We start from the raw sequence: 18491 nt of genomic DNA, 5'->3' as shown, positions 1-18491 counted from the left end.
TATTTCTTTTTCAGGAACCGGTACTGAAAAAAAAGCCATTCCCCAAATTTAATTGTGCGTAATTTACTTTTGTACCACAAGAATATGAATAAGGCTTAGTCTTAGAAAGACAAAAATGTGTTCCTCCCTTTTATTCCAGACTGTGATTAATTGTTTATGTGTGTGGTCTGTTTCTGGAGAATGCGAAGTGCCCTGGAGGGATGAGGAGGGGTTGTTACACATTTCGATGGAGTACTTGTATTTCACTGTTTTTGGTTTAAAGATGAATGAATGAATTCTTTCTCCAGAGCCTCAGAGTCTGTCTGTATTTATTTCTCCCCCTGTCTCTGTCTTCCTTTAACATTTTCTCCTTCTGTCTTTCCTCAATAGCTGATTGATAATGCTCCATTGACACGCAGTGGATGGAAATGTCTCTGGGACAAACGGTAGTTGTCAAGCTGGAGTTCATGGTCTACGAGCCTATGAGCGTGATTCTCAATGGGGTCTCTTGTAGCCCTTGTATGGAGTCATCCAGGGGTCCTGACCACCCTGTTGACTTTCCCCAATAAAAGCCATTAGCTTCATTGCCCACCAGCTTACAAACAAGAAACCCACAGTGACTAAGTATGTGGTTGCGGTATAACAAGAGGGTTACAACAGAGAGACACTTCCTCTACAACAGTTTGATTAGGCCGGCAAGTTCATCGGAAACTTCCTTACATTTTGTTATCTAAATCAATAGAGGATATATGCATACATTTACTGTCATTGCTCATAGGAAATGAGCCCCCACACTTTGTTCACTGTAGGTTGACATGTTTTCCGATACTTGTTGACTCTAAGTATGGGTCTGTGATTTATTTGTATTGAATTACAACTGACTGGCATGGAACTGAATTTCCAAAAAAAGGATCGATTTTCTTTTCTCCCCAGTCCGGTCGGATTCTTCCTCTGTGCCAATTTTGCCCGTTAATCCAATGAGCTGTGGGTAGAATCTGCCAAGTTCTTGTCTTAATGCACTGTTCTGTACATGAGAGGCAATACAGGAATCTGGCTTCTGTGCTCTTCAGCAGTTTTGTCAATGTGGCTAGGTACACTGCTGCCAAATAAACACTCTCTCTGCCTCCTGCCAGTAGTGATTTATGGTTGAATACATCCTTGCCCCGTCCACTTTATCCCCAAAGAAAAATCATTTTCCAATTGAGCAGAACTTAGGCCTTGAAGACCGACTCAACATGTGGATATAGAGGTAGAATATTTTATTGGTATTGGCATTCCGTTGAATGATGCATTCCTCAATCTCATGGGGTTGATGGACTGATATGCAGTCCATCAATGGGTCATATGCAGGGCTGATTGAGATGCACGTCTTTTTTCCCTGCTTCTTTTCCCGTACAAGACGGAGGATTCAATTTGATGTGTGCCACACTTAGAAACCTATAATTAGAGATTTATATTCTCGACAGGGCATACTTGTAACCAGCAGGCCAAATTTATTTTGTGTTAGAGGAAGGAAGGATGAGGAAGGATGCAAGCTGTTAGAAGCTGTGGAGTATTATGTTTTTATGTGGAACTGCTTTTTAAACCCAGCAGTGGGACACAGTGCATGTGTTGTCAATATATTGACACAATTTGAAACAGAAGAGTGGCTGACCCAGACTACTAAGTGATGTGTCATTTTGTTGTCAAGTTGTTCTGACGCATAACAAGAACAAAAGTCAGGCAATGTATTTACTCTCCCACATCGTAACTATGGATGTTTACTCCAATGATTGTGATGTATGATTAGATTAACTGATTTCCACATTTTAGCGTTTTTCAGCAAATTGTTTTAGTGGTGAAACATCTGTCCAGCCCAGTAGGGAGCTGATACACCCACTATTCACTACATACACTGCACAGATACTTAGTCAATGCAGCTTTGTTGGTAACCAATGTCATGTCAAGTTATTTCCAAATGTTGTTCCTTCAACTTGTCCAAGTTCGACAGAATTCAACAAATCCAAGAATGTATAGTAGCTGTTAAAACCAAGGCTTACATTTTCACGGGATGCTTAAAACCTAAGGAAGAAGGAAAGTAAGATTGGCTTGAGGAGGCTTGAGTTCTTAGTGTGCAGCATGATATATCTAATCCATATGTCAAGGGTGCTGTTACTTTCTCTTTCTGCCTGCATGGTGAGAGTGTCAAGCTTTACACCAGTATCTCATTAGGAGAGTGACAGCTGTGCAGAGGCGGACAGCCTGTTTCCAGAGACACCAGTGAAGTCACAGTAGGCCAAAGACCAATCAGGGAATATTTGCTGCATACTCCACGAGGGAAGGATCCTCACATGGCAGCTCATTCATGAATTCAGATAGTGGTGCTGTCTAATTCCTTACCCACAAAGAAAGCTTTTCTGAAAATTTTAGTAGCATAAAAAGGCTGATCGTATCTGTCACTACATCGGTTAGACCTCTGTCAGTGTTAATCAGATTTTTATCGGCCCTGGCAATCAGGCTGCTACTCAGGGAAAATTATTTTTCCGTTTTTTCTGGACTCCATAAACATCTTTGGAAACCAAGTTCCACCAGGGCTGGAACTCACAAGTTTGTTGGTTACTGTGAGCCAAGTGTCTTGAGACTGCACTGAGTGGCTTTGATGGCAGTCTGTGTTGTGGAAATTGGTCTAGCGCTCTCAAAGCTCATTCGTTATGTCCCCAGTTGCGGTGCTCCACTTTGACCACCTCTTAGGTTTGTGCAGAAAAAAACCTAATTTAAGACACAGTTAAAGACCAGCTCTGCCTCAGTGGAAGGTCTTATAAAAATTGCTTTGTGTTTCTTTTTGAATACGAACTACAGCTGAATGCTTGAGGCTGTGTGGTCTTGTCGTGACACAAGAGGAAGATATAAAAGCCTTGTTTTTTGCAAGAGATGAGGTTTTATATGGCTAAACTGTGTGACATGGATAAACACATATTTTGAAAACTATTTGGGGCTTGCAGCTGTGTATCTTTTTAAGTCATTTGAGCAAGACAACACAGCCTTCATCCTGTTTGACAAAGAAGATCGACTAGATTGTGACCTCCTGAACCTATTAGCTGTCTTTCATTTCCCCAGAGGCCAAGACTGGAAGGATTACACACTCTTGTTGCCAGGGTCACTTAGTATTCAAGAAAAAGTGAAGTAAAAAAAAGAGGCATAATCCTGTGCTGTCTCCACAGAGTTGTAATATGTACTCTGCTTACCTTTTATATTAAGATATATCAGGCATGTTGATATTGAGTTTGCAGCTCGACTTCCTGGGAGCAGTCACCTTCAACTCAACCTGCTGTTGGCAGCTGCCTCTGGGCAAGACCCCTTGGCCAATCAACTTCCCTGTGCCTGAAGGCAGGCCCTGGTGTTGCACTCGCTCAGTTACCTAGAACGGCAATCCAGCCTGTCAATCACACATATAGGCCCCACTGTGCTGCCTGACCCACTGTCTCTCTTGCCATGGCAACACTATTCCCAGCAGACCTTGCTGTCAAGAACAGGAGTTCTCCGAAATATGAAAGACAAGAGTCTCTGATCCAGTGTACATCGCATGGGGTTTGTGCCCCAGACCAGGATTTCTTGGTCATATGAATAAAACATCTGTACATTTTATGTATTTATTCTTTTGTGGGAAATTATAATATTTTCTCATTTCCCAAAACCCAAAACAAACCAGTACTCTATTCAAAATGATGATTTCACAGTCAAATCAACACATGAAATTTTAGTATACGCTACATTCAGAAATTTACTCGCAGAGAGCAGGCTAGGAGGAAAGCACTGCACAAGCTTTGAACTCTGGACTTTCGCACTGTGGGAGACGCACGCATGCACGCACGCACACATGAACGCACGCACGCACACAAATACACACAAACACACACACACACCCTCACCTCTTTCCTATTCTAATTATTTGTGTTTATGTAGTTTTATGTGAAGTAAAGTTCAACATGTTCTTTATTGTTCAAATGTTGGTGTTTTAATAAAACCCAGAGATCCCCCCCTGCTTTTTACTCACTCACTATACCACCCCCCCACCCCAAAAAAGGAGGTATTAACAGAACCGTGGCTGAAAAACTGAGGTCTGAACCGAACCTGGGAATTTTGAGTATCGTTACAGCCCTAATCTAAATGTATCTATATCTTCCACCTTCTCTTGCAGGTCATCCTGATCCTGACCAAGTATTACCATGCTGACTCCACCAAGGTCCTGGAGAGCTCGCTGTGGAGGTAGGCCACGTTTACACAATGTTTGCTCTTGCTGGATATCTTAATGCCATGTCTGGCCTCAGACTCAAGCAGACCTTTCATCAGCGAGCATCTTTTGCTTTAGCGACAAAGTCGGTGCCAGTCTCGGTGCCGCAGTGCTCCTTCAAGGAGACAGGCGTGATACACAGTACTAGGACGGACAAAACATCAGCATGCAGCTACGAGTAAAGTGGGGGAACCGGAGAGTGGCACTGGGAGGCTAGAGTGGGCATCTGTTTGGGCAGATAGCATATCAGCATGGCACAGGGCAGGGCGGCGGGCACCGGCAGTGCCAGTGAACAGGGTCAAGTCTGGCTGGCAGACCTTCCTCTATTTAGCAATGCTGCTGTTTGCCAGAAACACTTCACACTGTTCTTGAGCAGCAGAAAAGAAAGTGCATTCATTCCACTCCACCTCACAACAACTGTATCTTGTATTTGTCCATATATTCTCATGGAATATTCATTTTCTCTTTATTCCACATCTCCCCTAACAGCTCATGGGGTGCTGCTCTGCAGCTGAGCCTGACCTTCTCATAGACAAGGAGACTTAATTATATTCAAATTTCCAAATTAAACCTTAGAAAATAGTCACAACAGGACTCATAACACTGGCTAGAATTATCTCTCTCGAAGACATTTGCGTTGAGCAAAACGTGTCTGATGGTGGTACTTAATTCGTGCCATTCACCTCACATAGGGCTGCATGACTTCAAAGCCTCAGCCTCTCATTAGCTCTGACTGCCTGTCTCCCTGGAGGACAGATATGAATAATGTACATATTTTTATCCTGCCCCTGTTGATGTTTTAATTGTTGCAGTCTATGAATAATGCTCTAGATTCACGACTGGACAGGCCGCTTGAGAATGAAAAAACACAGCAAATCGCTGAATTTAATCAGTATTTACTCTAAAGTGTCAGGCAGAAAAAGGTGGCAGACTGACTGTTGGCACCACCGTCCAAAAAGTTGAAATTACCATGGAATTAGAAAGTTTCCAAAAGGGCCCATAATGCTCTCTGACCATGTCTTGGTGGGTATTATGTGTGAGGTTGTACCTCACTTCCTTATCGCTGTCAGCTTGGCATGGTGTGTTGACAGCCACAGTCCACTGGGCCATAGGTTTGGAAGTCTCCGGGCTGTAGGATCAAAGCAGAAAGATGAATGGGTTTGCCGTCTTGCCCTGTCAGGTGGCGTAGATCAAGATGCCAGGATTCACACAAGGGGAAAGTTAACAGCACAGAGAGGAGAAAAGTTTTTCAGGGCAGTCCAGTAAATGAACTGAGAACCTTTTAGCGTGGGTGGTCTGCAGAGGCTTGTTATGTGTCAGTAAGCAAAGCACACAATCGGTATGTACCTAGTTGAGCACCTATAACTGTTAGTGGCCCAGGTGCATTCAACCCAAACAAGTGGACATCAATCTTTAGGTGTTAGTCCATTCTGATATTGCTGTTGAAAAGACCTGACAAATGAAACATATTGGAGATATGACGGTTTGTTGAAAACCCACATGGGTCGAGAATTTTTTCAGTACAAATGATTCCACGTGTTTTTAAAGTTGAGACAAGATTTATTTAAGAGCGGATGACTAGCTGTTCCATGCGCTATCTAGTGTGTAGTTTCCAGCTAGTACCTTCTAATGGTAACCACACTTCGAGCCTTGTCTGTGTTTCCCAGTGGGCTATGGAGAGTTTTGTCTGTCCCCAGGCTTTGGCGTCAGTGCTGGCTCTTTTATTATCGCTGCCTGTTACCACTCCAGCATGTCTGTCCTTCAGTCTGTTATGGCTGGCCCAGGGTCCCGTGCTATAACACAGCTAATGAAAGAGCTCCAAACAACCCCCCCTCTGTCTTGTCTCGTGAGAATAGCCTTCTTTGTGAGGGGAGAGGAGGGAACAAGTGAATGGCAACTCGAGGAGCACCTGAGGCTTTCTGGGCAGTTTATGCTCATCTTTGAAGTATAAAAGTGAAAATACAAGAAAAATTTCCCCAAGCAAGATGACGCAGATTTATCCATGTGAGGCAAGAGATAGTCATACATCTTTCTCTCTTTCTTTGGTCATAGAAGTGTCAGACTGTTCAGGCCCTGGCCCTGCCTAAGCACTGATGTTATTGTGGTGTTCTTTGGCTTTGGTAAATTACAGCGTTCAAAAGCCTGGGCCCCTGGAGTAAGTAGAGATGCCCTCAGATGTCCTGCTGTGAACATGTGGGTTTGGTAGCTCCACATCTGTCAAAGTTTGTGTGCTACTACCAACCTCTGTTTCAGAAAAATAACAGACCATTCAGAACATTTAGAAGAGTTACCCAAACTTTTTCTTTCTTAATGATATTAACTTGCCACATTTAGCATGATACTATCAAGGACTCAACATGTTTCAAGCAAAGGTCTTAAGAGAGTGCTGTCAAACACATTTAATTTAAGGAGAAGTGTTTACACTCTTTTCAAATGGCGGTGCATAAATCCTGCATCATGGCCTGCTGGCTGCATTAAATAGCATCCATTTCAGACAGTGTTTTGTCAGAAGTGTTGTCATTGCTGCACATAAAAAGTGATAGAGTTAGTTGTGGAAAAAGGAGGACACTCGAGATAACTTTGATCCTTGCCTACTTTAAAACAATTTTCAAACCTGGCTAGTTATCATGTAAAGATTGCACGGATGTCAGGTTGTCAGATTCAGAACTGTACTGCACTCATTTTGAGGTATTAATATGTAAAAGGAATTATTTAGAGAAGTTCTACAATCTTGATTCCTCTATTTTTTCCACCTCTGAATAATAAACCTTGAACAGTTTCTGGAAACAGCAGATGGTGAAGAGTGTTTGGGTGAATATGAAACCCACAGTGAGTTCCTAAGCTGCGTTGCTTGAGGATATTTGAACAAGATATTTGTCAAACCTGATATTGTCTCTAAGTCGACTAGTTCCGATTTACAGCTTGAATGCAGATCAAATTTGGACACCACAGAGTAAACACAGAGGAAGGCGTTTGTAGATTGGGCAAAGATGTGAGGATTTGCCACTGCATTACCAAACACTGTGATGACTGAAGGTTGACAGAACTCATCCTAAGACTCTGTTGTTCCACGTCGGGCCATGAAACACACAGTAAATCTTTTTAATCCTCAACTGAAAACGGCAGATATGTACCTCTTTTTCAGGCATTGAATCCTCAGTGCATGTTTCTCATTTTAAGATGATGCATTGGGCTTCATTAGACAGTCTGTGGCCTATGTTTGTGATTTGATGGATGATATTATCCTGATTTCTAGTGGCGTTTTAATGTCTGAGAAAGAACTAAATCCTGTCTTAGAAGCCTCTAAATCCTGAAAATGCATTTCTGTAATTCATTTACCAAAAGCAATTTGTCATACTGTATATACAGTATACACGATCATCCTTTTTTCCGTTAGATAAGATGAAGACAGGAATTTCAATTGTCTGGGCACAAATCCAGGTATATTGAATATTGGTTCTAACATTGGCCTGGATGTTTCCTCGGCCTCTCAGAAAGCCGTACTGATCAAGTCAAAGTCCTTCTGTTTGTATTTTAATAGTTGTTTAACCCAAACAGCTTACATGTATGTAATCCGCTCACTCCAACAGTAATCACACACTCACATAAAGAGGGTGCTGGTGTGAGAGTCAGGGGGTATTTATAATTTATACCATCTTCGCACTTTGAAGAGGCAATGGGGGCTGGTAACCATCACACCGGGGGGGCTTCACTGTTCCCTTATGGACGAGGAGATCATCTGACAGGCCAGTACTTCAACGTACAGTAGATCAACCACACCACACTGCTGCAACACAGCTGCTCTGCCCGTCACGTATGTTGAATTGTCAAATATGCTAAACTGCCTCATCAACCACAACCACACACCCAATTTGATTCAAAATGTCAATGCTTCAGTCCAAATGCCAAATATACAATGCAACAGGCACAGGGCTGTGTGAAACTGTGTACATGTGTTTGCATTCATGTCTGGAAATTTGCATTTTTTAATATCTGGCCATGTATAATAGAAATACTTAATACTTCAAATGTTGCTGTGTGTGTGTGTGTGTGTGTGTGTGTGTGTGTGTGTGCATTTCTTTGTGGTTATTTTTGTCTCTGTGTGAATTTGTGTATCAGCAAGACATCAGCTGAGAAGAAGAGAGAACAGAGAGATAGACATCGACGGGGAAGGGAGTGAATCAAAAAGAGCCTCCAGGGCTTCTTTAGACTGAACAGTAGGGGGCATCACACTTCAGACAGATAACTCCCCAACATCCACATCTCCTCCTCCTCCCCCTCTTCCTCCGCTCTCTTCACTCTTACTCCAACTCAAAGCGAGCATTTTCTGTGTTTTAACAAAGCCGCTCTTTAAAACTGCGTTCAAGAAGCAGAACCATCAGGGAGAAGATAAGTGATGATAGACGTAGTCGAACCTTTGATGATTCTTGTGGGAAAAGTGGGTCATAATAGCAGCAAAACAGTAATTTGATACAAAAGAGAAGGAAATTGTGCAGTTTTCAAAGCATGTCAATAAATATGTATAAAAAAACTTTTTCTAATCAACTGAAGTATTGTAAATGGCAGACAAGCCATCCTTGCTCACGCAATATTTGGGGACAGCACACACACACCAACAGTAATTATGAGAACTCCTACAGCTTGAAGCACCTTTATGCAACAGTCTTTTACAACAAGACAACATTAGAAATAACATTGATTTCTACTTAAGGCTATTCTTACTTACATTCTTCTTACTGAATGTCCATTTACTGGCCTTGTTCAAAAGCATTCTTTCACATTTGGTGGCATTCAGCAGTGGATGTACTTAGTAGCAGTTTCTTTTCTTGAAGATGAAGACGCATTTTGAGAAAGTGCCTGTAGTTTTTCCCTAGTCTTGCTGAGGGTTAAAGACAGGGGATATCGCACCTTGCTAAGCCCTATGAGATGATTTGTGAATATGCGCCACCTCACCTGAACACTCTGACTTCCTCAGAAGCCATGTCAAAGAAACAGCTCTAGAATTTTGGGCAATTTTTTTCTGACTTGCCCTAACCTAGCCCTGAATATTTAGGTTAAGGCATGAAGCGTGATGATTGGATAGAGTCGGGGTAAGAATAAGGGCCGGTCTTTGCCCACCTTGGTTGGGAAAAGATTTATGTATAATGATGACCCTGTACAATTCACTGTTTTTCGTCTTTGATGAGCTGGGTCAGTACTGCTGGTGAGTGCCTATAACTATTTTTTTAAGGAGCAGTGATGTGTTTGGGGGATTTAATTAAGGTCAAGAGAGGAACAGGAATAAAGTTAATACTTCAGTCGATTATGTGCTTTGTTTCAGAGTTTTGAGGCTTTGAGGCTGATTGGCCGCAGGGTAGCATCACAGCCACAGCTCACTTCCCACTTTGATGCCTCCTTAATCAGTTTATTTCAGACGTGGATGTGCATACACGTATTATTTCACCATTACAAATGTGTTGATGATTAGCCCTCCCTGGAGACCGGATCACATTTCCCCAAACTAAACCAGGAGAGAGAGCCACGAAGTAGAAACAGGCGCTTTTGGGCTTAATCAAGACAGCATGTTTCATTTCCCCTGCTGCTTTGCCTCTTCACCTCATCCTCTCCTCACTTCCACTCATTTATTTCCCTCTCGCAAGTCGATTCTGTCCGTTTTCCTTATTTTTCTCTCTCCGTTCTCATAGTGTTTCTCCCTCAGTCCAGATGGTCTGGGCGGCTTTAAATACTTAATAGAGGCGAGCGCATCATCCTCCCTCCAAGCCTTCACAGTCCAACTCCACCACCACATCGCTTCCCTCAACCATGCATATTTCACAGCGTGGAGAGAGACACATAGATAGTGTGTGTAAGAGAGAGAGAGAGAGAGGGAGAGAGAGAGAGAGAGAGAGAAATAGGCAGCACCCACGAGAGCTCTGCTTGCTACCTAAGATGGCAGTCAGCAAGTGTACTCTCTAAACACAAGTGGTCTGATATGAAACCAGACAAAAGGCCTCCAGGGTCACGCAGTAGTGATGGATGGAACCATTTAAGAGAGGATGTTCCATCCATCCATCCATGCATTCATCCATTGTCTATATGACTTATCCTTGAAGGTTCATGGGGGGTGGGAGACAATCCTACTTGACATTTGGAGAGTCAACATACAGAGACAAACAACCATTCACACTCACTTTCACACCCACGTTCAGTATAGAGCCTCCAGTTAACCGAACTCCCGTCTGCTTGTCTTTGGACATGACGAGAACATGCAAACTACATACAGAAAGGATTCAATCCAAGAACCTTCTTGCAATGAGGTGAACGTGTGAACCACTTCCCCACCAAGCTGCCCATAAAGGATTTAGAGGATCTGTACAGAACTCCACGTAAAATATGGAAAACCTGACTCTAACCCAGTATAGCTTGAAGAACATATTTGAGGTGAATCCTTAGAGAAAAGAACAAAAGACACAAGTAAAATGAAGTAATCGATCAGTGGCCCCAATGATGGATGGTTTATTGTGTTTGGGTCCAGCAAAGGCCGGGCCATGTCTCTTATCTCCTCTCGATAGGAAAAGACAGTGTAGATATGCATCCAGCTACTGATGCATCAGCTTCTCCAACTAACTTAATTAGAGGAGATGCACTTTATCTGCCTTCAGTGGATTCAAAACTTTTTCATTACATTTAATCCTAGTAAATGAAATTAATTGATTAAGCAATGTAGTCAGATTACTTAAATGTGATCATCAGTTGTTGTGTAACCATAGAAAACATTTAGATTGTATGGGATTTACTGACTTGGTGTGACACTCGTATTATGATACAATGCCTCTGATGCAGTTTGAAACACACTAGGGGTCACTCGAAGTGACAAACCTACATAATTTAACTCATTAAACTAAGTATTTAGATGTAACCCATCTAAATTCGTATCGCAAATAATTTGGTAAACCCTCTTTCCACTACCTGCTCAGCACTAAAACTGTTGACAAGGTGCGTGACTAGCTGGAGAAAACATAAGGAAGCATTTAGCGTCTAAAATCCAGATATTGGTGTTTTTTCCTGATATGTTGGAGACCAAAAACAGAGCTGACAGAAGAGCGAATATTGGACTTGGAGTCATCAGCTGGACTGAAACTCCAGATTAATTTCTATATTGTATACTGGACACACAAATGTTAGCCAAATCATCCTTATGGTTAAGTTTCATCTTGGTAACAATATATATAAATGAATGTATCTTTGAATTATTTTTTTTGTACGTTTTAAAATAATATATATTTTTTAAATTATGCGACTACATGGATTTGGAAAATACCTGTTAGGCTATTTTTACATTGCATCCTTCAACCCTAGTCTTGAATTATAACAGCCCAACAAAAGTCTGTAATAAAAACAGACACACAAGCCACATCCCTGCTGGCAAAATGGCAAAAGAAGGTTATAAAATTTAATATTAAAGTTTGAGGGTCAATATAAGCTAGACATGGGAAGTTTGTTTATTGTCCACTAACACAATTGCCAATATTAATCTGAGGAGGATGGAGAGGTGCAGGAAACACGGCTTTCTATCTGATTGGACCTGAAATGAACTGGAAAATGAGACAACTGTGCATGTGGCCATCTATAGAACATAATACCATGCAGTGTGCAGTATAAATACACTGTATGTGGAGCACATTAAGGTGCGTTTTTGGCACGTGTCTGCATACATGTATGTGGGAGTCCAATTGGGCCCATGTGGCAGGCCATCTGGAAGAAGTTTCCCATTTCCTCAAACATTCTTCCTGTGAGGAGGAACACAAGTCCACAACAGCACATGGCTGGATGAGGGAGAGAAAGAAAAAGAGAGATGAGTTCCTTCTGGATTTCCTTCGGACTAAACTGTGAAAGTATTCCCACAGGAAACAATAGTTGGCACAGATTTCAGAGCTGGAGAGAACGTCCCACTATCTACCTCTGTCTTTCCTCTCTCTCTCTCTCTCTCTAACACACACACACTTTATCCATCTTTCACTCTTCCCTCTTTACTTTTTATCTTTATCCCAATTTCATGGCCTCACTAGAAGCTCCTTTCCAAAAGGACACACTGATTTCTGGACCACACACTGCAGAGAAAAGAAATGTGCTGCAGGGACAACTAGAACCTGTGGTATTTGTGGTTTTGTGGGATTTACAGCAAATCTGAGATGGATGAGCTTGACATTGATATTATTACTTTTTGTTTACTGCACTGCAAAAGTAAAACATCAAGAAAACAAATTTAATTGGGATTTTTTTTTTATCGCTGCAGTGAACAGATTCCTGGGCAGGATGGTTTTCTCTGTTTTTTACCTGTGAAAACAGGTTCAAAAATTGGGGGGGAAAAAACACACTTTGACAGTGTCTGTCTCTTTATCTGTAAAATTGTTGTTTGGTTTGTTCAACAAATTGTGATGACATTTGATAGAGGTAACCGTGGTTACCAGACGATGAATCGAAATCACTTTGGTGATCCCTAATCCTTTTGAATAACTACACATCTCTTTTATGAATCCGCAAAGTATTTGGTACTTTCTTTAAACTTCTGTAGTTCCCAGAGGATGACTTGGAATTATAGCAGAAGACAAGAAAGGAATGGGAAGCACAAAAAGGAATAGACGAACAAAGGACGGATAAAGAATAGATGGACAAAGCGGCCGAGTAATAAAAGGAATGGAGTGAAAAATGAGAGAAAAGACTAAGATTGAGAAGAATAATAGTCTTTGATGAGTGGGCATTCATTGATGTTTTAACCTCATGTCAGCCATTTTCTTACTATTCTAAACATTCATCGAGGAGAGGAAAGAACAAGACGGCAGAGCTAGAGGACAGATGTAAAACAGGGAATTGGGGTTTGGACATACATGTGAAATATGAATTGCCCTTTAATAGAAGAACATGTCATCTTCCTGTAGAGAAGACAGAGAGAAGTTGGCTTGTCAACACTGCACACTTAAGACAGCCTGGACGTGTAGTTATTAGGTGATACAAAACGCTTCGTTTTAAACCTTTTTTTGTTTTTCTGCTGTTCTGTCTTTTTAATGCCACTCACTTAAATTAAGCTGGGAAATAAAATCTTCCCCTAAATTAAATAGGAAATCCGGGGATTGTGGGTAAGGAATAGCATGTGCATGAGAAGCCAAACTTTCCTGGCTCCATCAGAGAAAAACCTTGTTTGACTGCGTGCGGGGAAGTTAGCTGGAGGTACGCACATGTTTAAACAAACACACACACACACACACACACACACACTATGCCCAAGCTGTCCCCGGTGTGTTTGCATGTACAGAGGGAACAACAGGAAGCTGGGACTAATCCTTTTGTTTGTACCTGCAGCACGTTTGTTCTTTACACTCTCAGCTCGCACGTAGACACACTCTCACACACACACAGACCTACCTCGTTTCATTATTGAGGTAGTTTGTCGTTTTGGCAGTATATCATGAACAAACTTGTGATCTGTCTGTGTGTGTGGGTGTGTTTGTTTTAGTCTAATAAAAGCAGCTGATGTGTTTGGACAGACTTTGATCGTTTACCTAAAGCTGTGCTGCCACAGCTGGCCACCTCGACATCATGACCAAGCAGCTCTAACTGGCACGGCTTCCACATGCTCCTCCAGGTTTCCTCATTACAACCTAAGAAAACCCCAACAGTTCAATAAAGTCGTTATCTCGAAGCTCATGGGCTATTGTCTGATGATGAATTAGTCTCAGGGGGCGATGGCCAATATTTTGGGGCTTCTGGTGTAGACAGCAGATATCCAGGGCAGTCCAACAGGCTTTAACACAACACTGACACGCAATCACCTTTTAAAGCAGAGTACATGTGTTGGCAAACAGTGGCTTGTTTGCACATCCTGCAGTCTGTGTGCAGCCTTATTATCAGTCATCTGGAGTCGTGTTTCAGGTGATCTGACAGATGTGAGATCAATGCTCATCCTTCTTGTGGTGTTGTTTTTTAATTTTGAGTAGTGATGGCTCAATCAAATTAATTTTTACCCCGATCTCCACCCGAGTTGTTCCTATTTTTGAGATACCGACATTTATCTTGTGTACCTGACACACTGGAATAACAGTTATAGATGAAATATTCTCACGCCATACTTTTAATGAGCAGCTTGATCCAGATAGTGAAAGTTATGTTTCAAAATTATATGTTTTACAAGTAGCTTACAGTAAAGTTAAACCAAATCAATGACCTGAATGCGGCAACTCCTTTAAATCTAACGTAATCCTCTGACCCAATGTTAATATAAAATCCTCAGCTTTTTAAAGATAAAGCTTCCATACAGTACACATCTTGTAGCATTGACTATTTTTCCACCAAAGATTAAATCATCCAACCTTTGTAAGAGCTCTATCTTACAAAGGGCTATACAGAAACAAATGCCTGGACACCTGAAATGACCCCCCCAAACTCATAGCTTAAATCAAGGACGTGCTGTTAAAGAGAGCAGTGTAAGATTGTGTCTGTATCCTCTGTTCTCATGTACTGAGCACAGTCGCTCTTTGCCAGCAACACACAAAAATTGAGCTAGGTCACTTTTGGGGACATTGCATAGACCCAAATCACTACCATTACTTGCCTAACCTTAACTTTTACACAAACTAAAACTGCTGATAATCCAAAAATCGTGGACATGGCTTTTGTCCCCTGTTGAACAAACTGTTCCCAATTAAATGTAGGCTGAAAAGTATCCTTTGTCACACACTCACACAATCACGTCACACCGTGCCAACTCTGTTTTGTGAACAGACTTGGCAATCTCAATCGCTCCATCATCAGTAACACTTTAGTGGTCACAGAGAGCTCTTCATAAAGTATTACTGCTGCTTTATTTATGAGCTCAGCACCATCAGAACAATGAGCCTTTCAATAACACCGCACGGATAATTACCATAAAACAATGGCCATTATGGCGTTAATGATGTCGTAAAGATATGCACGCTGGGACCATCGGATGAGCTGATTTGGTTAAGTTATGGGCCTGTTTTCTGTTTGGCTTTGGTTTATGACCTTTTATTGGCAGTTTGTGCTGGGAGGAGGGTGGGGGGGGACTTTTCCCTCCACTTTGAACTACATCGATGGGGTGAAGTGAGGTGACTGGGACCTGTAGTTGAGAAATAAGTTGAAAAATGAAACAGAAAATATATCCTAATTTAGACACGAGAGAATGTGTATAAGCTATTACGCACTGATGTCTAATATATTCAAGTTCTTGCATGTCAAACTTTAGGTGATAATAGCATATTTAAAGGAATTTCTAGGAAATGTTGTTATTGAGCATCTAAGATGATTGATATCATGATTATACAAGAGCCTGTGTAGCTTAGCTTAGCATAAAGATGGGAAACGGGGGGGAAAAGCAAGCCTGACTCAAAATCCACTGACCAGTAGCTCTTATGATCACTTATTAACATGGGGTATCTTGCTTGTCTAATCTGTACAAAAACTGATGCGTGCCGCAACCTCCTGGAGTCTAGGCTGGTTGTCTTGCAACCTCACGGTGATGACTCCTGGAGGTTTTGCTGGTGGGTGGGTTGTGTTTCTGAACAGAGCCAGGCGAGCTATACTCACTTGTCATGCAGTTGTGTGAATGGAGAGAAAGCAAATAAGCATATTTCCAAAAATGTTGAACTACTTCTGATGCATATGTTTTTGTTTGAGGACAAAATATATAGTCCAGACATTTCTTGTTTCCTGTGCCATTTTTGCACCTCCCGATTTGGACAAGAACTCAGGGTTTTTAAAATGTACTGTTTGGAGGCTTCACTGTTTTAGTGGAAGCCAGGTCAGGCATCAAGTTATCTCCAGTCAAGAAGCAGTGTTTGTTTCAGTGTGCTGGGCATCCCACTGAGAAAGTGCTTTAGGGGGAAGAGCATCATTATTAAATGCCAGCCAACACTTGTTGGTGCCAGAGAGATGGCATTTGCTCAGACACTGGCAACAGAAGACAGCCCCCACCCCAACACAAACCCAAATTCAGCTGATGTATCTGATCCAGAGAGCATCAGGACAGGAGGGTGGGGAAGAGAACAGGGAGGGCAGCATGTCCAAGGAGAGAGAGCTGATCCATGAACTAATTTGGCAAGAGGAGAACATTGACATGTCCCTCACAGGAGGAGAGCCAGCAGCTGATGGATACTGGGTCTGGGGCAGGGGTGGAGGACAGGCACACTAACCCGTGCTCACTTAGAGCTTAGGGCCTTCTCAGAGTGATCTCCCCAGCTGGCCACAGAATGTATTGATAGGGGGCCAGTTTAACATTTCAGCCAAGGAGAGGTTGATGTAGCGCAATCAATGGAAATACATGTTAGTATTGTTGCAGCGCTTTTTGAAGGCTGTTGAGGAGCTGGTTGTGTCTCAATTCCCATTATGCTTTGTTAAAATGTGTAAATATTTGGATGATTCTGATGTTTGCATGTAAAAAATCTTAATTCTGGACACATTGCATAACAATATTAAACAGAAATGTGGCCATGAATCAATACAGTTGCATTAAAAAGAGGTCAAAGATCTATTTATACTGTTAAATGGAAAAGTCAGCTGCCAAAAAGAAGGGAAAAGTAAGGTCATCCCAAAATGACTAAATTAAAATATTGATATGATGTGCCTTGACAAAACTCAGACATATTCTATTATTATTAAATAAAATGGCAGTGTAGTACCAAGTTATGTTTCTTTAGGAACAACGTTTGCTCACCACTGGCCAAAAATGGACAATCATTGGATAATGATGACGCTGGATTGATAGTTGACTTGAGCCTGAATTGTGCTTTAGTTACATTCCCCACAGAATTAGTTTTTTTACTCTTTCATTGACTTTAGGCATAAAGAGGTAAGGTTTATGTAAGAATGATCACATTGAGCATGTAAAAAGTGGAAGTAACTGTTATTTTATATTATTAAAATGCCTTCCTAAATGTTGTTAATGTTTTTACTTACATAATTGTACATAGATTTGACTTGTAGTTAGAAAGGAGTCATACAAGAGCTGGCTTCATCTAAACAAGCTAGAACCCCTTAACTCATAATTCTAACATTCATAAGAGATACAATTCAATTCGTCATTAATAAGTAATGTCACCGAGTAGACGCCGACAGAACGTGAGAATATAGGAAAGATAATAGTGAAGGTTACAGCTGCTGAAGTCACTGCAGCTGTGATGGTTAGTAGGCGTTTTTTTTACCCTCATTTTTATTTGCACACATTCCATGAAGCTTGATATGGTGTACGTATCATTATTAGTGTTTTTTAGTGGCAAATTATCTTAATACTCAGGGGTGTCAAGGCAAATCTAGGAAGACAATAAAATCAAGAAAAAGCCTAATAACAGCGAATGATTACTCTTTTTTGTTTGTAAAGGGAGGAGTGTATTAGTCTTAGTTTGGTAACTGCGAACAAATCAGAGGAGTATCATCAGTAATGGTTGAAAACATTTGTGAGGTTTGCAGTGCGTTTTCTTTTCTAATATGTATATGCTTTATTTTGGATTAAAATCATTTATGTTAATTTGTGGGGTCTTGAAGGCTGAGCATATTTATACCTAACAAAATGAGGGGCAGTTATACATCCACAGTATTAAAACAGGATCACATCTATGTATTCATAGGTGGATGGCACAGACCGAATCTGACTTTATGATATATACTGGGTGAATATAAATATATATTCAGCAAACCATCGTATCAGAGCATCTGCGTCTTATGACACCTTGTGAAACTTTGGATTCTGCAGGACGAGGGACGGATGGGAGGTTGAATAATAGAGTGAGAAGCTGCAAATCCACAGACTTGGCATAGAGAGGGAGAAAAAATTATTGAGTGAGAAAGTGGGAAAAAAAAGAAAAGCTGAGAGGTGTGGGTGTGCAGCAGAGACTGGCCCTGGTGTACGGGGGGCTTTGATAGTGGCAGGAGAAGGGCAGCATGGTCAGAGACACTCTCATCCTCCCCCTGCCGACCCCTCGGGGTGACACTTGTCACTCTCCTTGACACACACACGCACAGACACACACACACATGCTACCATATAGTTGGATATGACTGTTGCCCGAGGCGAGAGGGTGAAAGGAACTAAGCCATGCCCGGTCACCACTGGCTATCTCAATAAAACATTAAAACACATACAATAACAGTATATGATCTTTATTCAAGATGGCCACTCACAAGTCTGCAGCACCTCCACCTCACGCATACCCACACACTCCTGGTTGTGAGGTGTGGGCAGAAAGCCTGGAGG

The 18491-nt window shown here is 41.6% G+C and overlaps 1 protein-coding gene across 11 annotated transcripts in view; it reads left to right on the top strand.

Annotated features, from left to right (window-relative positions):
• Positions 1–18491, top strand: part of sorcs2 (sortilin-related VPS10 domain containing receptor 2) — a 284239-nt gene that overhangs the window by 86068 nt on the left and 179680 nt on the right. For all 11 annotated transcript variants that reach the window (XM_069518801.1, XM_069518795.1, XM_069518794.1 and 8 more), the window contains one exon: positions 4157–4224. In XM_069518801.1, the coding sequence (XP_069374902.1) occupies positions 4157–4224 (68 nt within the window). The remainder of the gene's footprint in view (positions 1–4156; positions 4225–18491) is intronic.

This window comes from Paralichthys olivaceus, chromosome 22 (genome assembly GCF_024713975.1).
Source record: "Paralichthys olivaceus isolate ysfri-2021 chromosome 22, ASM2471397v2, whole genome shotgun sequence".
In the NCBI taxonomy this organism is placed as follows: domain Eukaryota; kingdom Metazoa; phylum Chordata; class Actinopteri; order Pleuronectiformes; family Paralichthyidae; genus Paralichthys; species Paralichthys olivaceus.
The sequence above is the reverse complement of the archived record's forward strand: the minus strand, read 5'-3'. Positions and strand labels throughout refer to the sequence as shown.